At 40.1% G+C, this 21,497-nt stretch overlaps 3 protein-coding genes across 4 annotated transcripts; 2 read left to right on the top strand and 1 right to left on the bottom strand.

The window, feature by feature from the left end:
• Nucleotides 1–632: 632 nt before the first annotated feature.
• Nucleotides 633–10,606, top strand: hexb (hexosaminidase B (beta polypeptide)). Of its 2 annotated transcripts, none has more exons than XM_084382987.1 (14): nucleotides 633–983; nucleotides 1,108–1,259; nucleotides 3,544–3,609; nucleotides 4,724–4,770; nucleotides 4,868–4,978; nucleotides 5,072–5,173; nucleotides 5,288–5,420; nucleotides 5,700–5,880; nucleotides 5,965–6,051; nucleotides 6,148–6,220; nucleotides 8,714–8,894; nucleotides 9,296–9,386; nucleotides 9,507–9,611; nucleotides 10,291–10,606. In XM_084382987.1, the coding sequence occupies exons 1-14, from the start codon at nucleotides 712–714 to the stop codon at nucleotides 10,352–10,354; spliced, it is 1,665 nt and encodes a 554-aa protein (XP_084239113.1). In that variant the 5' UTR covers nucleotides 633–711; the 3' UTR covers nucleotides 10,355–10,606. The 2 variants fall into 2 exon arrangements, with proteins under 2 accessions (XP_084239113.1, XP_084239114.1); XM_084382988.1 differs by lacking the exon at nucleotides 8,714–8,894 and adding an exon at nucleotides 7,353–7,527.
• A 41-nt stretch (nucleotides 10,607–10,647) lies between these two features.
• gfm2 (GTP dependent ribosome recycling factor mitochondrial 2) lies at nucleotides 10,648–18,051 on the bottom strand. Its single transcript, XM_084382986.1, has 20 exons — nucleotides 17,714–18,051; nucleotides 17,550–17,634; nucleotides 16,947–16,992; nucleotides 16,765–16,862; nucleotides 16,538–16,663; nucleotides 16,360–16,448; nucleotides 16,179–16,267; nucleotides 16,022–16,082; nucleotides 15,303–15,488; nucleotides 15,144–15,224; nucleotides 14,902–15,050; nucleotides 14,066–14,206; nucleotides 13,870–13,969; nucleotides 13,589–13,775; nucleotides 13,433–13,509; nucleotides 13,203–13,341; nucleotides 12,918–13,103; nucleotides 12,589–12,704; nucleotides 12,319–12,501; nucleotides 10,648–10,960 (listed from the first exon to the last, which is right to left on the bottom strand). The coding sequence occupies exons 1-20, from the start codon at nucleotides 17,720–17,722 to the stop codon at nucleotides 10,832–10,834; spliced, it is 2,277 nt and encodes a 758-aa protein (XP_084239112.1). The 5' UTR covers nucleotides 17,723–18,051; the 3' UTR covers nucleotides 10,648–10,831.
• Nucleotides 18,052–18,252: 201 nt separating this feature from the next.
• On the top strand, nucleotides 18,253–20,990 carry nsa2 (NSA2 ribosome biogenesis homolog). The gene is made up of 6 exons (XM_084382989.1): nucleotides 18,253–18,406; nucleotides 19,308–19,495; nucleotides 19,586–19,736; nucleotides 19,861–20,040; nucleotides 20,185–20,377; nucleotides 20,679–20,990. The coding sequence occupies exons 1-6, from the start codon at nucleotides 18,404–18,406 to the stop codon at nucleotides 20,744–20,746; spliced, it is 783 nt and encodes a 260-aa protein (XP_084239115.1). The 5' UTR covers nucleotides 18,253–18,403; the 3' UTR covers nucleotides 20,747–20,990.
• The last annotated feature ends 507 nt before the right edge of the window (nucleotides 20,991–21,497 follow it).

Below are 21,497 nucleotides of genomic sequence, written 5' to 3'. Positions count from 1 at the left end.
AACTACTTAAGAGAATGAATGTTGCCATTTTTTCCAGCGTCTCTTGGATGTTCAGGACAAATTTAAACCCGATCCAGTGCAAAATAAGCAATTGGTTAAGTTCAGAATACCCATACAGCAAAGGGTCTCAGGTAGGACTTGAAGCAGGGGCCGCTGCAGCAAGAACAAAACCTCTGTACGTGGGACATCCACCCTACCAACTGAGCTAATGGGCTTATATTCTTGGTGAATATATTAGACACAAATCACCATTTTCTATGAGAATATTTAAGACACGTCACCATTTCCTACGAGAATATCGCCATTTTTTTCAATAGCTTCTAGGTCATTTGACCCATTTACTCAAAATCAACGCCAAAATGTCTTGTTATACAGGTAGAATGAGACACATTTGTTTTTATTGGATTTTAGTGGAGTTCCTTTTATGACTTGACCCATTGACTGAAATTCAATGCTAAAATGTCTTCCTATACTGGTTGGATGAGTACTCAGTACTTCTTCCAACACAGCTTGTACATCATAGAAATGTTGGGTGATAGAAACATATATTTATTTGCTTTTTGCACGTGTTTCATTCAACATAAATAAGCGCTGCGTCCCCTTTAAATCGTTGCACAAACTAACTTCCGCATTACAAGCCCCGCCCAGCTCGCTCTACATAATGCTGCTGCCTGAATTTCAGGTCTTGTGACTCTTCTTCCCTCAGTCAACATGACCACTACCGTAAAGCTGACGGCGCTGTTGCTGATCCTGGGCTTTTGCCGGGGGCTGAAGCACAACTACATCGATGAATACGAGGTGGAGGTGGAGGACCATGATCTCGTTTTCGAGCCCTCCAGCCACGGCTCCCTGTGGCCTCTGCCGCAGAAAGTGCAGATCACAGATGTTTCATTCAAGCTGATGAGCTCCAGCTTCAAAATTGTTGACGCCAAGCAGTCGTCCGCCGGTCCGAGCTGCAGCCTCCTGCAGGATGCCTACAGGAGGTGAGAAGCTTTATTTCACCAGCTTTGATTTGTTTTCAGTTTCGCTTTGTGGGGAAAACACAGCGCCGTGCTGCGTTCAGGGACCCGTCACGGCACCGCAAAACAAGTCTGTGTGTCTCCACAGGTATTATGAATACATGTTTGGCAGTGCTAAAAGGCAGCAGCTGAACAAAAGCAGGCGAACCGGTCCCACTGAGCTGCCGGAGCTGCAGGTGTGGATCACATCACCTGACTCTGACTGTGACGGGTACCCCAGTGTGACCTCTGACGAGTCATGTGAGTGTCTTCCTCTTTGATATCACTTGATATCTGTGCTCATTCTGGTGCACATGCGCAGTGCTGGAGGGTGACATTTACTCTAATACTTGTTGTACTAGTAGTTGAGTATTTCTATTTCTATGCAGAGTTGTAAAGTACCATAAAGTCATACTTGTAACTGGAAAGACAGGTACTTCTACTTTACTTGAGTATTTCCATTTCCTTGTACTGTATACTTTTTACTTTTAAGATTACATGTTGAGTGCATGTTTAAATGACTTATTTTATCGACCAGCCGTTTAAAAAATTCCAATAATCGGAAAAATGCTGAATATCAGATCAGATAATTGATCAGGCTGATCATCGATCGACCCACAGTTTATATGCATATGTGTAAATATATGTATAGTTTACTTTTACTTGTATAACCTATTAAAAGTATTTAACATGGTATCTTTTACTTCTGTGTACTTAATACAACACTGCTATTTTTACAGTAGGGAAAAAAGTACACAATTCACAACATATTCGTAACAATAAAGGTATAGTGTTAAAACATTACTTTGGTAAAAGTGAAACATGAAAGTCACCCATATGAATAGTACTTGAGTAAAAGTCTTAAAGTCTCTGATATTAAATGTATTTACATTTTTTAAAATATTTAAGTAAAAGTTAATTACACATTAAGTTACGTATGTGTACATGTATATACTGGATACCAGGCATCAGATTTTTCTGAATATCAGAAATGTACTGATTATATGTTACTTTACACTTCTACTCCGCTCCATCTCAGAGGGACATGTTGTTCCCCCTCACTCCACATTTATTTAACAGCTTTAGTTACTTTACATACATAACACACGATGACTTTATAAAATAAGATGCACGAGTTAAGATGAAACATCCCAACTGATAAAGTATTAACATAACTGACATTCATGTTCAGCTTTTATCTTGCAGTATCGCTGCTTTTACTTAACTGAATGATCTGATAATTCTCAACGACGCCTCTGCGGAAATGAAAGTCGCATATTGTTATCTGCTGGCCACTGATGATTAATCATAATAATAATGGATATAACAAGGTTTGTGTTAAGAACAAAACCAGTTAATTTACCTCATTTATCGATATTTTTGACACTATTTGACTGTACGACCCAAAACAAAAGCCATTTTACTTAACAACATACACACAGTGGTACAAATTAAACTCAAGTACTGTACTTTATACTTCTACTCCACGAGATTTATTTAACAGCTTTAGTTACATCGCAGACAAAACATATGATGAGTTTATATAATAAGATGCACAGTTAAAGATTAGACAACTTCAGTGGCATTTAACTACAACTTTTATCTTGCAGTATCTCTGCTTTTACTTAAGAAAATAATCTGATTATTCTTCTGCGGAAATGAAAGCTGCATATTGTTATCTGCTGGCCACCGATGATTAATCATAATATACGTCCTTCTCTATTTCAGCTAATGTTCCCTTTTTAAGGGAGCGTTGTCACGACCCAGACATTTCTAACTTTGATGCAATACCTTGAAAAATGTCAGTACTCCATGGTATTTTCGATTCCACAGGGAAAAATTGACATTGAGGGCATAACATTTTAGATTTTTATTAAAAGATAAATACAACAAGGCTTGGGTCAAGAACAACAATGAGTATTAAAACTGTTTCAAATATTCTGAATTAATAATTAAAGTAAAGTACTTTACTTCGTACTTGTACTCAACTACATTTTAAAAGGAGACGCTGTACGTTCCCCACAACATTTATATGACGACTGTAGTCATTACCTTTCAAATTAAGATGCATAACATCACAAAATCATATGATGGGCTCATTAAATACAGTGTATAGTTAAAGATTAAACCAGATGTTCACAACATTTTTGTCCTGTGTTCACTTTCAATACAGCAGTTTCACCAAAGAGACATTTTCCCTTCTAAACTTCTCATATGGTTTGATGTAAATTATACCAAATAGTTTTATATATGCATAAGCCTTTGAAATACATGTAACTGACTGTTTTTACACTGTTGTATTGGTGCTTTTTCTTCATAAATGACCTGAATACGTTGATAGTATTGAGCATCTCTCTGATTGTTGAGAGGGGGTATACTCGTCTTACTTACCAGTGGAATAAGAGCTCACCTTTATGGTAGATGCTGGGATTAACACACCTAATACAGCGCCCCTTGAGTGTTTAAGACCCTGACTTTAGCAACATAATAACCACCTGCCAACACTGACCGTGCACGTGCAATGCATCACTGTTTGTGTCCACAGATGAGCTGTCAGTGGATCAGCCGTTTGCGGTCCTGAAAGCACCGACTGTCTGGGGAGCCCTGCACGGTATGATTGTTTTTTGTTTTTGTGCCCCAACTAACAATTGTTTACTTTATTAATTTTTTAACTTTAATTAATCTGAAGTCAGAGTTTTAAACATTACAATTACTCAGAGCCTGTGATCATGTCTGTAAATGCTTGTTTTGTTGGTAAAGAAACCAAAGATGTTCAATTTACAATGACACAAGAACAGAGAAAAGTAGAAAGTCATCAGACAAAGGATGCAAATGAAGAGTTCATTACTTTATTTATTTACTTGCTGAGGGTTAGATTAGAAAATCTGTCCCACTCTCACGTTAAATAAGAAGCTACAGCCTGGAGATGGTTAGTTTACGTCCCTTTTTTTTTTAACTTTTCTTTTCTTTTAATTTTTGTTTTTAGCTTTTTCCAGTTTTATGCTAAGCTAATGACTCCTGGGTGCAGCTTCATATTTAACAGACTGACATGAGAGTAGTATCCATCCTCTCAGCTATGTCTCAGCTTCTTCTTCTTCTCGCTTTGTAATGATTTAGTGCTGCAGTAATTAGTTGACTAATCGATTAGTCGACTGACAGAAAAATAATCAACAGCTATGGTGACAACCAGTTAATGGCTGAAGAAATTCTTCATGCAATAATGGCAGAAAATGCTGTTTTCAGCCTATCAAATATAGAGAATTTCTGCTTTTCTCTGTTTTTATGTCATATTTCACTGAATATCTGGACATTTTTCACTATTTTATAGAGCAAATGATGAATCTAGGAAATTATAAGCATTTCATTTCATTTGTCTCAGCCCTAAATGCTAAATAAGCCATGGTGTTGTGGATTATTTACTCACAATGATGTATGTTTGACTTCAGTTCTACTCTGGACTATTAAACTGTGTAAGATATGTCTTTGCATGCATTTGTGTATATGAAATATGAGCCCTCAACAGACTCAGCATTTCATTAGACTTGCAATCTTGGCAGCACTCCATGCAAAATAAAACTAGTGTCTTTGTTACTGTGGAACTTTGCTCACATACCTAGGGTGTGTTATCAAGTGACAGTGATCCACTTTACAGTATGGTATCATTAAAAACTTGAAAGACATGATGACCTAAAGTGTGTTTGTTTTTTTGTAAACCTTGTTTGTAGGTCTGGAAACGTTCAGCCAGTTGGTGTATGAAGATGAATATGGAAGTGTAAGTGAAGATCTGTACGATTTTATTTCTGAATTTCTATTCAGAATGATTTTGTCGAATGGGTCAGACTGATTTTTTTAACTTTCTACCTTTTCAGAAAAGCATCAATTCAACACAGATCAGCGACTTCCCCAGATTTTCCCACAGAGGCATCTTACTGGACACCTCTCGTCATTTCCTGCCCGTCAAAGTCATCCTCGCTAATCTGGTGCGTCAGTACAAGACTCTTATTATTTTGTTTCTCTCATTTTTGATTTTTATTTACTATTTAAATACTTTTTCTCTTTGTTTATTAATGCAGGAGACAATGGCGATGAACAAAATTAATGTTTTCCACTGGCACATCGTGGATGATCCATCCTTCCCTTACTTGAGCCGAACGTTCCCACAGCTCAGCCGGCAGGTCAGTGACAAAGGTTTACTGGAGTTAAAATGTCACTTCAAAAATATGTTTAAAAACTGAAAACCAGGTAAAGACACCAGAGGAGCTTGTTCATTACTTTTCACCTGTTCACAGGGAGCTTACCACCCGTACACACATGTGTACACACCCGCTGACGTGAAGATGGTGATTGAGTGGGCCCGTCTGAGAGGCATTCGTGTCATCCCGGAGTTTGACACTCCAGGACACACACAGTCTTGGGGCAAAGGTGAGTTTTGTAAGCGTTGAGGAGAGAATCTTTTTCTTTTTTTGAGTCGCTACCATTTTAAAAAAAATATTTTCTCTTTTTAAAGGTGCAATATGTAAGATGTTGTTGGCTAGTTAGCTCAGCTGTGCAGTTATCTCTCCTGTTGGCCATTTCTGCTAGGGGCTAGCTGGATAGCATGCTAACTTTACTGGTTTCCTCATCTTCTGTTGATTTTAGTGAATGGGTACAAATTTAAACTAATAGATAAAAACATATCTAATCGACCTCTTTTCCTCTCAGGCCAGATGGATCTGCTCACGCCCTGTTACTCTGGCTCCGAACCCTCTGGCACCTTCGGACCAGTGAACCCCATCCTGAACACCACGTACGACTTCATAAAGTTGTTCTTCGGGGAGATCAGCGACGTGTTCCCTGATGCCTACGTCCACTTGGGAGGTGATGAGGTGGACTTCAGCTGCTGGTGACTAACCAATGTTATAAACAAATCTCCTCAGCATCAAAGATCAGCCGGCAAATATTAACTGCTGTTTTTTACCTTTTGCAGGAAGTCCAACCCGGACATTCAGAAGTTCATGGAACAGCAAGGCTTTGGAGATGACTACAGAAAGCTGGAATCATTCTATATCCAAAAGTGTGTTGCCCATTTCATACTGAAGGTTGGTTGTTCTCTATTCTTTGTACCAAAGAGAACCATTTTAAATATTTTGGGTTTTTTTTGGTCTGGTAGACTCTTGGAAATCGTCACCACTACCAAGAAGGGCTACATGATCTGGCAGGAGGTCTTTGACAACGGTGTTAAGGTAACTAAAGAGAAATTGTGTGTAATTCTGCAGCATATCAATAAAGTTATTTCCATGTTAAAGTTAGGAATGAAGGACTTTCATATGCATATGCATTTTATATGTACTTTATCACAATTTATCGGTCATTTGTGCTGAACATGTTTTGTTGTTTTCAATCTGTGTTATTAAAGGAGTAGTTTGATATTTTGGGAAATAAGATTATTTGCTTTCTTGTCAAATGTCGGATGAAAAGATCGATACCACTGTCGTGTCCGAGTGCTAAATATGAGGCTATCACCAGCATCCGGTTTACCGGACGTGCCAGATGGTTTGTTACACAGAACCATCTGGGAAGTTCTCTTTGGAAACGGTTTGGAAAAAGGGCAGGCACTTTATAATGATTGAACGAACCATCCGTTTGACTTCAACCAATCAGATCAACAGTAGGTGGTAACAACTAAGTCTGTAACTGATCTTCCAACTTTGTTGTGTTCATATCGCAGTGTGGGCACAACATGGACGCCAAAGGGAGGTGTTTCCAGTATTTGAGCGACAAATAAGCGCAAAGGAAGCGATAGTGACTCTACCATACATGACTTTTGGTAAAAGCTTAGCTTAGCTTAGCTTAGCTTAGCTTAGCTTAGCGTAGCGTACAGGCTGGAAACAAGATAAACAGATAGCCTGGCTCAGTCTTAAAGCACTATAATTTTCCTACCAGTCCCTGTAAAGGTCTGCATTTGACTCATTATATGTTTGTTTTATCCAAATGACATTTTATGGGTTTAAGTGGGAGTGTTAGTGCAGCTAGCTAGCTAGATAGCCTAGTTTTGTCAGTGAGAGATTGCCAGGCAACAAGCGGAGGCACACACAAGTGTCTTCCACTGGCAGGCAGATTTTGTTGTCTCTAGGACAGAGCCAGGCTAGCAGTTTCCCCCTGTTTCCAGTCACTATGCTAAGCTAGGCTAACTGGTTTCTAACGGTATCTTTATAACTAGCATACAGGTGTGAAACTGGTATCCAATCTTTTCATTTACCTCTCAGATAAAAAGTGAATAAACACATTTCCCAAAATGTCAAACTACTCCTCCAAAACCAACCACTCATGTAGTGTCTGACTTAAGTACAGCAGCGTGGTCTGTAACTATTCCAGCTAAAGCCAGACACGGTAGTTCATGTGTGGATCGGCGGTGGGTCTAATGAGGAGATGGGCAAAGTGACAGCAGCAGGGTACACCACCATCCTCTCCGCCCCGTGGTACCTAGATTACATTAGCTACGCACAGGACTGGCAGAAGTACTACAAGGTTGAGCCGCTCAACTTCAACGGTTAGTTTTTCACAAAAATGGCTTCTTATGACGAATCAGTACGTTTGGTGGGGGGGAAACGTTGATTTAGGCAAAGAAATTCTGGATTTTGTTCAACAGGCTTACGCTTGAAAACTGCACAGTTGTGACGGAGTCAGACAACATGAGGCCGTGTGGTTGGTGATTTCTTTTTTTTTTTCGTTTTTTAAATGTGTCATGGATTGATGTAGTTCACCACAGTGGAGGACCAATCCTGGTTTATTTGGGGCAATGAAACCATAAACGAAATACTCAGATAAAATAACAATGAGTAAACAAAGTGGCACGGCAGCAAGGTCCACACCTCGCTCAGGTTAACTGGGTTCAAATCCACCAGCCAGAGGAGAATAAGTCAGGTTTGGTCCTTCCGTAAACCGGACCAAGACGAAAGTAAGACTGAACCTTTTTTGAATTCCCAACATTCTCCTAAAATATTAACATTCCTGGCTGCAGCCAACAATAATTTTTCTAATTGTCGATACATCTTTTTTTTTTTTTTTCTCCTCAATTGATCGATTAGTTGTCCGAAACTATAACATGATGAAAAAGCTCCTCCCTCCCACAGAAAATGCTGCCCCTGAAACACCTCGCCAGTAGTCCCGCCTTTAATTCAGTGACTTTGTGACATCACACTATGTCACCATGTCACATATTTCACATAATTTCTGCCTAGCGGCTAGTTTGGCACATAAAACTTAATCTAGCACAACTGCTCTGTTGTTGTTGTTGTTGTTGTTGTTAGAGGTGCTGGGTCAGGCATGTGTGAGCTGACCAATCAGAGCAGACTGGGTATTCGGGAGGGGGGCCTTAAAGAGACAGGAGCTAAAACAAAGTGTTTCAGACAGAGGGGAAATGCAGCGATGCAGCAGTGGACTATATGAGAAAAATGATGTGTTTTTTGAGCACTAAAGCATGTAAACATGTTCTAGTAGTAAACCAAGATTTTTCTTTGAGAATTTTTAAAACCATTATAAGATTAATAGGCAATTAATTTCATCATGACGACTAATCAATTAATTGAATATAAGCAGACGTAAGATTGTTTAAAAAGACTTGACAACATAAGGCTCAGACATTTTCTTCTTTGTTCCACTCCACATCTCTCTCTTTTTTTTTTTTTTATTATATCATGCTGATACTGATATTTTTATGTGTGTGTGCTGTGTAGCTGAAACCAGACACACTTATCCACGTCTGGAAAGGAAACCAGCAGCAATACCAGAGTGAGATGGCAAATGTTACATCATCAGGGTACCAGACCCTGCTGTCCACTCCCTGGTACCTGAACCGTATCTCCTACGGCCAGGACTGGCGCGGCCATTACAAGGCCGACCCACAGGATTTTGAGGGTTTGTCTGTTTGATACATTTTCATGGCAAGGCTTTTTTTTTTTTTTTTCTGCCCATTGCGACATCATTTGGTCATTTGCTTTTATGCAGCATTTCCTTTTTCATTATTTACATGCTGGTGTTGGAACTTTGCCTCACTCATGTGATTGTTTTATTGCTCTGTTGTTGACCTGATTTCAGATTTTATTAGCTGTATTGACTCTTAAACACAGATATGAAATGTCATGAAGAGGTTTGTCACTCCTGTGCAAATACGTGTAAGCCTGTTGAATGAACAGATGGAAAATATTGTAAATCAAATCAAACATTTTCTGTCATTAATCACTCTGGTTCAGTGGAAGTTTTACATTCCCTGGACGCCGTTTTGGCTGATCTCATCAAATATTACATTTTAAAAACAGGAACTGAAGAACAGAAGAAGCTTGTGATTGGTGGAGAAGCCTGTTTGTGGGGAGAGTACGTGGACGCCACCAACCTGACACCCAGACTCTGGTACTGTTTGGCTCATGTGATGTCTTCATAAACTCTTTATCAGCACATGAACTTATTGTGAACCTTGACACATCATATGACAGAAGACTGACTTATTATCTTGTCTTTGGTCATCCTCAGGCCTCGTGCCAGCGCTGTGGCAGAGCGGCTGTGGAGCGCCAAAGATGTGACTGACATCGGCGACGCCTTCAACAGACTGTCTATGCACCGCTGTCGTATGGTGGAGTAAGTATCTGAAGCCTCTTTAGTAGCGGGATAACAATACTCTAAATCCACTGCTCGGTTCGAACCTCAATCTTTTTGTCCGTTTGTTTTTTTGGGGGGGTTGGGAAGATAAACGGAAACCCTGAGGGGCAAGTGAGGACTTTTTTTTTTTTTATTTAAATAGTTTTCCCTCCTGTATTTTTGACTTGAGAACAGGAACTTAGGAAGATTATCCTGGCAAACTTTTTTCCCACCAGTTCTCAAGTCATAAATACAGGTGAGAAAACATGAAGTTAGTATAATTTATAAATAAATATGTAACACTTCACTTAAAGGAACAGTCCACCCAAAAATGAAAATTCATTCATCTACTCAACCTCATGCTGATGGAAAGTTAAGTTTCGTAATACACAAAACATTTCTGGAGCTTCACAACAAAGAAGTGTTGCAGCATTCTCCTAAATGACCGAAGTGGATGGGGACTTGATTCAAAAACAACTGAAAAAAAGGCATAAAATGGCTTCATACAGCTCTTCATCAAGTCTCTGGAAGCTCTGAGATCCCAGATGCATTTGATTTTTAATTGCGGCCAGTCAACATATGAAGTGCAGTTTCAGAGTTGTTAGACTATTCTTTGCATCAGTCTCCAAATACTTCATCATCTAACAAATGTACTCCGACTATCTTTCTCATATCTAAGGCGTGGAATCCCAGCTGAGCCGCTGTTCTCCAGCTACTGTCCCCGAGAGTACAGAGGGATCTGAAAACACTGAGGCTGGACGTGGGAGCAAGAAATGGAAGCAAATCCATACAACGGCAACTAAGCCACGCTTTTAAACTGCTAATTCAAATGCTAAACTTGCCTTGATAGAGGTGTCACTGCAGCGACCTTCCTTTTAAATCTACAGAACTCTTGATCACATTTTATGTCATCCACATCTTGGGATTGATTAATGCACACCTTGTTTTCCTATGAATGTTTGTATATTGATTGTGAATAAAATGTTTACATTTTAGTTGCTGGTCGTGTGTTTCATCTAAAAAAACAAAACAAGGGTATAAATACTGCAAATTTATTTTGCATCCACTTGAGATTGTACAATATTTCCATTTTTCTTCTGCAGTAGGTGTTCATATATAAATATTATATATTCAGGCTACTTGTCAGTAGTCAAGTCTTTAATGTGAGTCCTGGTAAAGTCCCAGAAGGCTGTTCGTCCCATTTCTGCACAGGGTTGAGATCAGAGCAGACCAGACAGTCTTTTAAGGAGGATGTTCTGGTCCTGAGGGTTCATGGCGTCATAGGCGTCCAGCTCCAGGGAGAAGGTGGCGTTGCCGGATGTCAGTGTTCGGAGGATGGTGGAATAGCCCTTTTAACAGAAATGGGTTTGAATTAGGGCTGGGACTTTAACGCGTTAATTTGATTAATTAATTACACAAAAATTAACGTGTTAAGAAAATTAACGCATTTTAATCGCACTTATTTTTGCACCGCGGAACGTTTCTAACTGGATGAGTTTCAGGCGTACCGATTATACTGGAGCACAATTATTTAACGAATTAAAAAGCCGCCGACACTGGCGCCCTGGCAATAGCAACATAAGCAAGACAGCGACGCTGTACAGCTCCTCTCTCAGGCCGGCCTTGAAAGTGAAAGTTAAAACTTTACCGAAAAATCCTTGTCGCTGCTGAATCATTGTGGGTGATTATTTATTATTTATTTCACTCGTAAGGCCGTGTAGTAAGCGGCATAATGTCTCATCTCATCTCTCATATAGTCACATTACATTATCCCTTACTTACATCAGGCTGAGTTCAACAAAACAATTTATGCTACTGCGATTTAAGTAGCCTAGTTAAATACAGTAATCATCATAGTGTAGTGGCAGGAAAGACCATTTACCCAATAACGTGTTACTTAAACATGTTTCATTGTTCTGTGCTCTAAAAATAAACTAGCAAACTAGTGTAGAGTCCTGTATAAGGAATGTTCAGCTTAAATTTTCCCCTTAAATTTAGGTTCTCGGGAAAATTGCATCTTATCAAGTAATCGTTAATCGATCGATAAGGTCCATCAACTAACGATTAATGAATGAATCGATAATTTGCATCCCTAGTCTGTTGGTCTTGGTTAAGTACCACCTTGAAAAAAAAAATAAACAATGTTTTGTTGCTTAAGCGTATGTATTCAGTCATTATTCAATGGTATACTAAAACCCATATGAAAAAAATTGCTTCTCACTGTTCTCAGGTCAAATATGTATATGCGATAAAAAATGCGATTAATTTCGATTAATTAATTACAAAGCCTCTAATTAATTAGATTAATTTCTTTAATCGAGTCCCGGCCCTAGTTTGAATAATAAATAACTAAGGGTGACCCTAAAAGCTACTGCAGATGCACAGACATATCGATGAAAATAAGCAGATGTTCGCCTTGTAATGTTGTATTGCAGGCAGAAAAGCCTTTCAATCAGTTACTTTTCAAAATGATTATGAAAAAGAAGGTTGTTTCATCAATTTGTATTATTTTACTCCCAACAGCTAGTGTAATGAAGGGCTTAATGATTTATTTGATTCCCTAGCACATAAAGGTGGAATAATTTGGAACAAAAAGGACGGCTCTTTGCCAAATTGTTATTTTAAACATCCACATCTTCCCAGAATTTCCCAATCAGTGCATCCCTGAAAGCTACAGACAAAATGTTTGAATTGTGTGTACACTCACCATCATCTCAGCCAGGGGCACATTTGCAAGCAGCACCTTGTTGTCATGACGACTCTGGATATCTTGGATGGTCCCTCGTCTTTGAGCCAAGTCCCCCAGCACGGCGCTAAGGTGCTCCTCCCCGACAGTCACCTCCAGTGACATCAGTGGCTCCAGCACCTGACTTCCTGCTAGCTTCATGGCCTGCGTGCGAAGAACCAGAACTGCTGTTTATCTATCGATAATCCTGATGTTTATGTTTGTGATAAAAGAAGCCGTGATGGTTTTTACCTTAAACATGCAGCGAGACACGCAGGCGGACACCATGGCAGCAGACGTTCCTGGTACGATGTTGACTCTTTGGATCAGCGTGGACACACCCAGTAAAGGATAACCTAGCAAGGGACCTGAAGGTGGAAGCAGAATAAAATCAGATCCCAGCCGTCCCCACACAACATTTGGCAAGTGTTTTTTGTTTTGTTTTGATATAGCAGCCCCTAGTGGCAGTATTTATATATTGTGCGTTTAAGGCTAAATTCAAGTATAAATCTAAGAACATTTTACAAATGAGGCCCCAGGATGGCTTTGCAAGAAAATAAATAAGTTTCATTCAGTGATACCTTGAAGATACGAGCTGTGTACGCCGTTCTCCACCGCCTCTTTCAGTTCTGGTGACAGCTGCCCCTCCAGTTCCTCTGTGAGATCTACTTCACAAGAACCAGTCGAAGACAGGATGTCCACAGGTCTGACGGTCAGCTCCACTGTCACAACGTGTCGTCTCTCTCCAACAGTACGGTCCAGCGTATCTACATTATAAGATAAACACAAAATTGGGACAAGTACAGTGTGTCGTTGGGAGGAATTGTCTCTCCCCCACAAAGATTAAAAAATTAGTTTTTTTGTACCTGTCGTAGAGACCTCATGGAGAATAGTCTCCCTGTAGGCCACCTGTAGTGGTCCAAGGTGAGTCTCAATGCCATACTCTCTTCTGATTCGATCGTGGATGATCTCTATGTGCAGCTCTCCCATCCCACACAAAATGGTCTGAGGATGGAGGGTGATAAGACGGTTAGTTGACTCACTGTGGCAGATGCTCTGACTAAGGAGGTCCATGCTAATCCCATGATGGTATTACCTGGCCAGAATCAGGGTCAACCCTGACTTTAAGACTGGGGTCTTCTCTCTGGAGGCAGTTGAGTGCATTCTCAAGATCTACCAGGAAGAAATACAATGTGTCAGTGACAGCAAGCTTGCTGGAGCATATGTAGCAAAAGAAATCACTGTCACTGACCAGCCTGTTTGGCCATGGTGGGCGGTTCAATGGTGCAGAAGAAGACTGGATCAGGGACCTCCACCCCTGAGAGGACCACACTGGCATGCTCAGCACGCTTCTTCCCTGCCCCGCCGTCATTCTGGGCTCGGCCGGCTGCGGCTGCTGCTGAAGCCTTCGATGAAACGATGGTGTCCCCTGTGACTGTCTTTAATGAGAGTGTAAAACATAGATGAACTGACTGAGCGTAAAATCTTCCAAATAGAAACTAAAATGTGATTTATGAATGTATTATGCAGTACCTGCTTCAGTCCCACAGTCAGAGCGATGTTTCCCGCCGTCATTGAGGGGATTTCAACATGCTGATCAGCAAATGGCACCAGCAGCCTGCTCATCCTCTCACTACACACAACGTGACACAAAAAATAAAACATATCATACTTATGATTTTGGTAAAAACTGACCGGAGGTTGAGTAGCTGGAATGGAAATGACGTACATGCTGTTCCTGTTGATGTTGTGGACAGCAGATTGTGGTTTCAGAGTACCGGAGTAAATCCTAAGAAACACCAGAGGACCACGCTGCTTGTCATGGAGGACCTTGAAGGCCAGAGCACACAGGTCGTCCTTGTACCACCGCCTGTGGGATGATTAACGAAGCTTATGGTCATGAATGTACATAGAGACATACTGAGCGTAAAATCATGACTCATTTTGCAATCTTAATATCCGTCATAAATAATCGCAGTATGTTTTATTTTTGGCATCATCGTTAAGCCCTACTTGAGACACATTAAATTCCATTTGACAAGGAAAATTACTCCACAGACCACAAATCAAGTTGGTACAGATTAGAAGCAGGCAATCACATTTTACAATTGTAATAAAGTTCTCCAACAGCCTAGAAACGTTTATAGATATCATTTGAATATTCAAAAACACAAGAGTGCAAATAAGAAAGACACGTGTGTTAATCTCCACTCTGCGCCTCTTTGATTTGTGTATCATCTCTGAAATAAAATATTCAAACAGTAGCTGACATTCCCTGTGGTTAAGATCAATCTCACCACAGTAAAGAAATAAATTAAAGAGTCTCATATCACCATCCTCTCAGCCAGGAGTCCTAAATAGCAGTGGATGTTTCAATACTTCTTTTGTGAAAACAAAAATTGCACAAAGAAGAAATTAGGAAATAATATGATAAAAAACAAACAAACTAAGAAACAGTACTAGAATGCAAAACCTACAGAAAATACTCCAATCATGCTGGAATTGTCGTTTAACTCACTTCCAGAGCCTGTTATAAGTTATAGGTTAATGAGATAAATCACTTACACCAGGTCATGGTGTCGTTCGTTGGGGGCAGGCAGGTAGGCGGAGATGGCATCTAAAAGAGGCTGAACACCTTTGTTCTTCAGAGAGCTCCCACAGAGTACGGGGACGCCTTTACGGGCCAGAGTGACCCGTCGCACAGCCTCCTGCAGCTGAGGACACATTAGCACCATTCATTCTGTATTCCCTAATAACAAGGCTGCTTTATAGGCTTCTAATGTGGCACCATGTAACACAACACTTACTCTGATGGAGGGGACGGCATCGAAATTGTCGCTAAAATCAGTCAGCAGCAGTTCAGCAAACTCATCATCCAGATCAGCGACCTGTGATTGAGAACAGAAATATTAACCAGAGAAAAAGTAACTAATTGTGAGCGCAGCTGTAAATGTTAAGAAGTGTACCTGCTCGATTAAAGCCGTCCGGGCCTCGTTGACCTCCTGCAGGAGTTCAGGCTCATCCGACTGGTCAAGAGGTTTGCTTTCAAACATTCGTCCGTCATCTCCCAAAGATCCGAGCTTCCAAATCAGCTTCTGGTTGGTTAACAGGTCGACCACACCTGAGAAGCTTTTGCCGCTGCCGACAGGAATCTATGAAACAGGAAGGTGATACTAAATGACACGGTGACAGATTTACTTTCTTTGTATAGTTTAATTACAACTTTTTAAGTAATGGAACTACATTTTGAGTAATTTGGCTTCGTATTAAAGGTGCAATTCACTCAAAAAAGAAAACTCTCATCATCTACTCACCCCCATCCTGATAAAAAGTTGGGTGATGCCCACAAAATATTTTGAGAATTGAGAAAATTTGACAATTGAGACTACACCAGACGAGCTGTATGGAGCCATTTTAGTTGTTTCTTTTTTTCCCCAGTTGTTTTTAAATGTAACATTTGCTGTGAAGCTCCAGAAATGCCGACTTTCCATCGGCATGGGAGTAGATAATGACTGAATTTTCATTTTTGTGTGAACTGTTCCTTTAAAAACCCTGTTTGTTGCAACCTGTGATGTACACCACTTATTTGTACACTTATAATAACAGCGTTATCAGTAATTGTGACTTGTATAGCATATAATTGTTACACGTCATCAAGAGATACACAATTTTTTTTCTGGCGTACCTGCAGGAGGACTGGGTTGGCTTTCAACTTCTGTCTTATGCTCTCAAGGGAAAAACTGACGCTGAGAGAAAAAAAAATGAAAGACAGTTTCAGATTCATTTTTAAAAAATAAGAAGAAAAAAAGAATTGTCTTTGGTTGGACTGTTCAGTCACTCACTTTGCTGCAGGCTTATCCATCTTATTCAGGAAACAAACACAGGGAACATGATGCTTCTCGGCTTGTCTCCACACAGTCAAAGTCTGAGCCTGTTTTCAAGGTCAGAGTGAAACCAGTTATATAACACTACACAGGACATTTTAAAATGAAAGGAGAAGCAGTTTGAAAGCAGCGAACGAACCTCAACACCGGCAGAAGCGTCAAACACGGCGACTGCCCCATCAAGAACACGAAGTGCCCGCTCTACCTCGAGAGTGAAGTCAACATGTCCTGTAATCACACGCAGATAGAGTCATATTTGCGTGGCTGCTCCTTCTCAGTATTGGAATATAATTTTCTCACAAGGATGCCATTTCTACCTGGGGTGTCTATAAGGTTTATTCTATAACTTTTCCAGTCAAACGTAACAGCTGCCGACTGTATGGTGATGCCACGCTCCCTCTCTTGAGCCATAAAATCTGTGACTGTATCCCCATCGTCCACATCTGAAAGCAACCGAGTCACAGAAATAAATTAAAGACACAGGAACAAAATAGGCAATAAAGAGTTAACTACATCCGCATCTTATTTTTGCCATCCTACACACCTCCAAGTGCTCTCGTGTAGCCAGAGTAATAAAGCATCCTCTCTGTGGTTGTTGTCTTTCCCGCATCAATGTGAGCCATAATGCCGATGTTTCGGATCCTGCAGACACAGTGTGGGAGTTAACGCAGAGCCTTGAACGCAGCTGAATCTAAAGAGCAAAGACTGCAGAGATGAATAACTTACTTGGATATATCAGGATTGACAACAGCCCGCAATGACTTGACATCATCTGTAACAGAAAAAAAGAAAGAAAGCTTTCAGTCATATCAAATGATCTTCATGAGCACAAGATCCTTTGTATGTATGATCTGATATATTCTTCAGGTTGTTCTTCTCGCAACAGCTCAGAAAAATGGGGGGAACTGTGAAAATCCATCTGCTGATGAAGATCGTGTGATATGATCGGGAGCTCAACTACTAAATGGACGCTGGTGCGCCCATGTTGGAAAAAAATGCAGCCAAAGTTCCCTTTTTGGATGGTAGATAAAACATGATAACGTGTCCTTTAGGGTGCCCTTCCAGTGGACAAGACGTGGTGGATCTCCTCTCTTAACTACGAATACATCACGATTTTCTGCGTGTGGGTGCCAATAAATCATACTGTATGATAATAAGAAAATCCATGAAATATCTGTGAAATGTCTGGCATTTTTACACGATAGCTGACTACATCCAGTAATTGATTATCAAAACTGGAATCCTTTACTTACTTGATAAATCAATTAATCAACGAATTAAAGCATTGCATTATTGATAACTATGGATCTAATTCTGAAAACAACGTACCTGGAAGAAAGCTGTAATGCCTTTTTAGCTGCCAGCTCAGTCTACATCTGCAGCACTGGAGCCCAGCAGTGAACAAATACCTTCCCTGTGAACGAAAGCGACAATGTTATGAAGTCAACACAAAGTATCACTGACAGCACTTGGCTTTGCTGGTTATATCTTACCCAAATCATCCTGCTAAATGTCCGAAAGGCTCTTACATCGATGTGTTTTTTATAAGTCAAGCTGTACACTCAGAACCAGTCCGAGCTTTAGAGGAACCACTGTGGAGCGACATTGCTCTCAAAAGATGTCAGCCAACTTTTAATGGCGACAACATGACGATAAGAAAACAAGGAGACGTATAGCTACAGCCAGCGAGTGAACACTGAATGTATCCGGGCATAAAGTTTTAAATTGTCCAACAAAACAACATAATTTGCGCTGTTAAATTTCACGCTTTTATAAGGCGCAACTCCAAAACACGTCCCTAGAAACAAGCGTGTTCGGCTTATATTCTCCGGCATCGAAACAAAAATGTCCCCGTTAGTGTTAGCAAATGTAAAATTATTTCATACAAGTTCATAAAGTTATCCATCAATTATTTGCTAAATTAACACAAAATAAAATCGTGTATTTTGTCCTTAATACGCTTCAGTGTCACGTTAAGCGTCTGTTAAGCCGAAGCCGGTCAAATTAAACCAACGGACAAGCTGCTACTTCCGGATGACGCACTTCCTTTAAGTATCGGCTGCGGGGAAAACAACATCGAAACGACCCCAGCCCCGAGTGAAAAACACCGAATACTCTGCGTCTTTACCAACTGCTACCACCTGCGACGTATTCACTGTAACACCTAACTTCGTACACACAAAATGGTAAGAAGGCAAACCTTTAAAATCGTTTGTTTTTACTTTTATCACGTAGTTTAACAGGTTAGCATGTTGTGCTAGCATTAGCTGTAGTTGACATGTGGCTCGGTGAAGCGCTGCTCCGCTCTGGTGTTGTGTTTAGTATTCACATTTAAAACATTTGTCACCCCTGAAAGAGATGCAATTGAAATAATATGTGTATGAGCTTCAACGTATAATTTATTTTCTTTTTTTCCTGAAAGTTAGCTTATTTGTATACGATCCATATGGTTTGCTAAGCTCTTAATGTCTGATCGGAGTTGAGTTTCTTACAACGTCAAGTCCTTAGAGTGCAACTTTGGCATTGGTGGTCATTACATTTGATCCAGTGTAGATCCATTTAGAGTGCCTAGACATTTAGCTATTGAATAATAATAGGTCGCTAAGTTTTGCCTTAAATTAATTAATTTAAATTCACTCTGTCGGCAAGTGAGAGCCGAGCTGAATTGTTTTTCCCTACAACAATAATGGAGCGATGGATTGCTCCAGGGTTGCAGTTAGCACTATCTGTTATTGATTAATTTGTCAATATTTGATTTCTCTTACCCCAAAGTGACACCTTCAGATAGCTTGTCTGTCCAATCTTCAATCCCAAAATCAAAAATATTAAATTTATAATATCATCAAACACAAGAATGTATAAAATCCTCTCAACGTAGAAGCTGGAACCAAATAATTTTTGGCATTTTAGTTTGAAAAGTGACTGAAATTATTAAATAATAAGTAAGAAATATGTTGTCAAATTAACAAGCACATTAGTGAATTAATCTAGTTGGATTTCTTAAATAACAGATGTGTAATACCAAGAATGTTTTTATACTTCACAATCGGGGTGAATTAAATTGCATGTTTGTTTTTTGTTTTGTAGCCCCAGAACGAGCACATTGAGTTACACCGTAAGCGGCATGGCTACCGCCTGGACCACCATGAGAAGAAAAGGAAGAAGGAGAGCCGTGAGGCTCATGAGCGGTCCCACAAAGCCAGGAAGTTGATCGGTTTGAAGGCCAAACTGTACCACAAACAGAGACATGCAGAGAAGATCCAGATGAAGAAGACGTGAGTATAGACAGAGGGAAAATGTTGGCTGTTTTTAAAAAAACAAACTATGGGAATTGCGTCCAAAAATTCTGACTTGTATCTTTGCAGCATCAAAATGCATGAACAGAGGAAGACCAAGCAGAAGAACGATGATAAGACCCCAGAGGGAGCAGTGCCAGCCTACCTGCTGGACAGAGAGGGACAGTCCCGGGCTAAGGTCCTCTCCAATATGATCAAACAGAAGAGGAAAGAGAAGGCTGTAAGTATCAAATCATCTGCAGCCCCTTTATCTATAACATTTATCATTTGTTAATTTTATAGTAATGATATAGATGTTTGGGGGAAAACATTAATTGGTTTCTAAACACAAATGTGTTCTGTAGGGCAAATGGGAGGTGCCCCTGCCAAAGGTGCGTGCCCAGGGAGAGACAGAAGTGCTTAAAGTCATCAAAACTGGAAAGAGACAAAAGAAAGCCTGGAAGAGAATGGTCACCAAAGTTTGCTTCGTCGGGGACGGCTTCACCCGTAAACCTCCAAAGTATGAGCGTTTCATCAGACCCATGGTAAGATTGCTTTTAAATGTCATGTTCTTATACACAGCACATTTTTTTTGTGTACATTTAGGATTAAAGTTGAAGCTGAATTGTGGAATTTTGTTTCACATCAATGAACTCCTTAATGACCTCCCTCTCTTTATTCTTCTTTAGGGTTTGCGTTTTAAGAAGGCTCACGTCACACATCCCGAGCTTAAGGCCACATTCTGCCTGCCCATCCTCGGAGTGAAGAAGAACCCCTCGTCACCCCTCTACACCTCACTGGGAGTCATCACAAAAGGAACAGTGGTAGAGGTCAATGTCAGCGAGCTGGGCTTGGTTACACAAGGAGGAAAGGTTATCTGGGGTGAGTAGTCATCAATCGATTGGTCTGTGTAGTTACACACTCTTCAGTAGTGTGTCTGATTCAGTAACATTTTGTAAACAATAAAATTCAGTTTCCATTTTCCGGTTAGAGGGTTAACAGTGACTTGTTAAACATAGTGAGGTACTGATGTAGAAAAACTAATTGGAAATAAAATCAAGATACAAGTGCTCAAGAATCATACTATGATACATTTTAAGGTGCGACATTGTATTTATTATATATAATTCTTCAGTGTGGTGTATGATAATGTTGTAACTGAAATGTTTCTTTTACTTCCCAGGTAAATATGCCCAGGTGACAAATAACCCAGAGAATGACGGCTGCATTAATGCAGTTCTGCTGGTATAAGACTCTTGACCTTTTATACAGACTGTGCCTGGTAACTCTGAATTTACATGAGGAGTGTTCACTACAACAAAGAACACAAAGATGCAACAAGCAATGGGCTTCTTATCACGGGACCATCAGGAAGATCGCTGATGCTGCACTTGGCAACACGACCGTATTTTGTAACAGCTGGAAGCTCAACGGAAAAGAAAATGGGGCGATTATTGTGTTAAATGTGATATAAATAAACTTGATATGACGTATACGTTTTTGAGCTTTTGTCTTTTTCTTTGTTTGCTACTAAAATACTCAGCATTACTCATCAATCCATGTTATAGCAGAGGTAGAGCTTTTGAGACAATAACTCTACTCTTATATTTAGTTTTACTACATACGTGCTCTTTTACTTCATATCAGCTACATGTCTTAACTGCAGCCCTATCCACAGCAGCAGGACCAGGTCATACCTGAAACATCTACCAGAATCTATTACATGATGTCAACTGTTTCTGTCTTACATGTAGGTGAGTGTTGGAGCTAGAGTTGCACTTTGCACAGTGGTGTTTCGCAAGCCATTTGATTATTACATAACTCCTATTAAAGTCCAAGTTTCCAGCTGCTTCATGAGGCTTTGTGCTCCTCCACCACATTAGGTGAATAGAGTCCAATCTGAATGATTTGAGATCAAAGAGGAGAGAAATATTTGTGGATTTACTAAAATTTGGTTCATGAACATCAGTCCACAAATAGTGGCTGTTTAGCTTCCTTTAGA

Source organism: Pagrus pagrus, assembly GCF_965226575.1.
Source record: "Pagrus pagrus genome assembly, chromosome: 19".
NCBI lineage: Eukaryota > Metazoa > Chordata > Actinopteri > Spariformes > Sparidae > Pagrus > Pagrus pagrus.
The sequence above is the reverse complement of the archived record's forward strand: the minus strand, read 5'-3'. Positions and strand labels throughout refer to the sequence as shown.

Bases quoted from the DNA above. Each gene is read 5' to 3' on its own strand.
- hexb (XM_084382987.1), top strand. From the start codon at position 712: ATGACCACTACCGTAAAGCTGACGGCGCTGTTGCTGATCCTGGGCTTT. The intron at 4,771-4,867 runs GTAAGTGAAGAT...CTACCTTTTCAG, and splicing joins ATGAAGATGAATATGGAAGT to AAAAGCATCAATTCAACACA. The intron at 8,895-9,295 runs GTTTGTCTGTTT...TTTTAAAAACAG, and splicing joins CGACCCACAGGATTTTGAGG to GAACTGAAGAACAGAAGAAG.
- gfm2 (XM_084382986.1), bottom strand. The intron at 15,225-15,302 runs GTACACTTCTTA...TCTCAATCACAG, and splicing joins GGACGGCTTTAATCGAGCAG to GTCGCTGATCTGGATGATGA. The intron at 12,705-12,917 runs GTATCACTGAAT...TTCCACCTTCAG, and splicing joins ACACAGCTCGTATCTTCAAG to GTCCCTTGCTAGGTTATCCT.
- nsa2 (XM_084382989.1), top strand. The intron at 19,496-19,585 runs GTGAGTATAGAC...GTATCTTTGCAG, and splicing joins AAGATCCAGATGAAGAAGAC to CATCAAAATGCATGAACAGA. The intron at 20,041-20,184 runs GTAAGATTGCTT...ATTCTTCTTTAG, and splicing joins AGCGTTTCATCAGACCCATG to GGTTTGCGTTTTAAGAAGGC.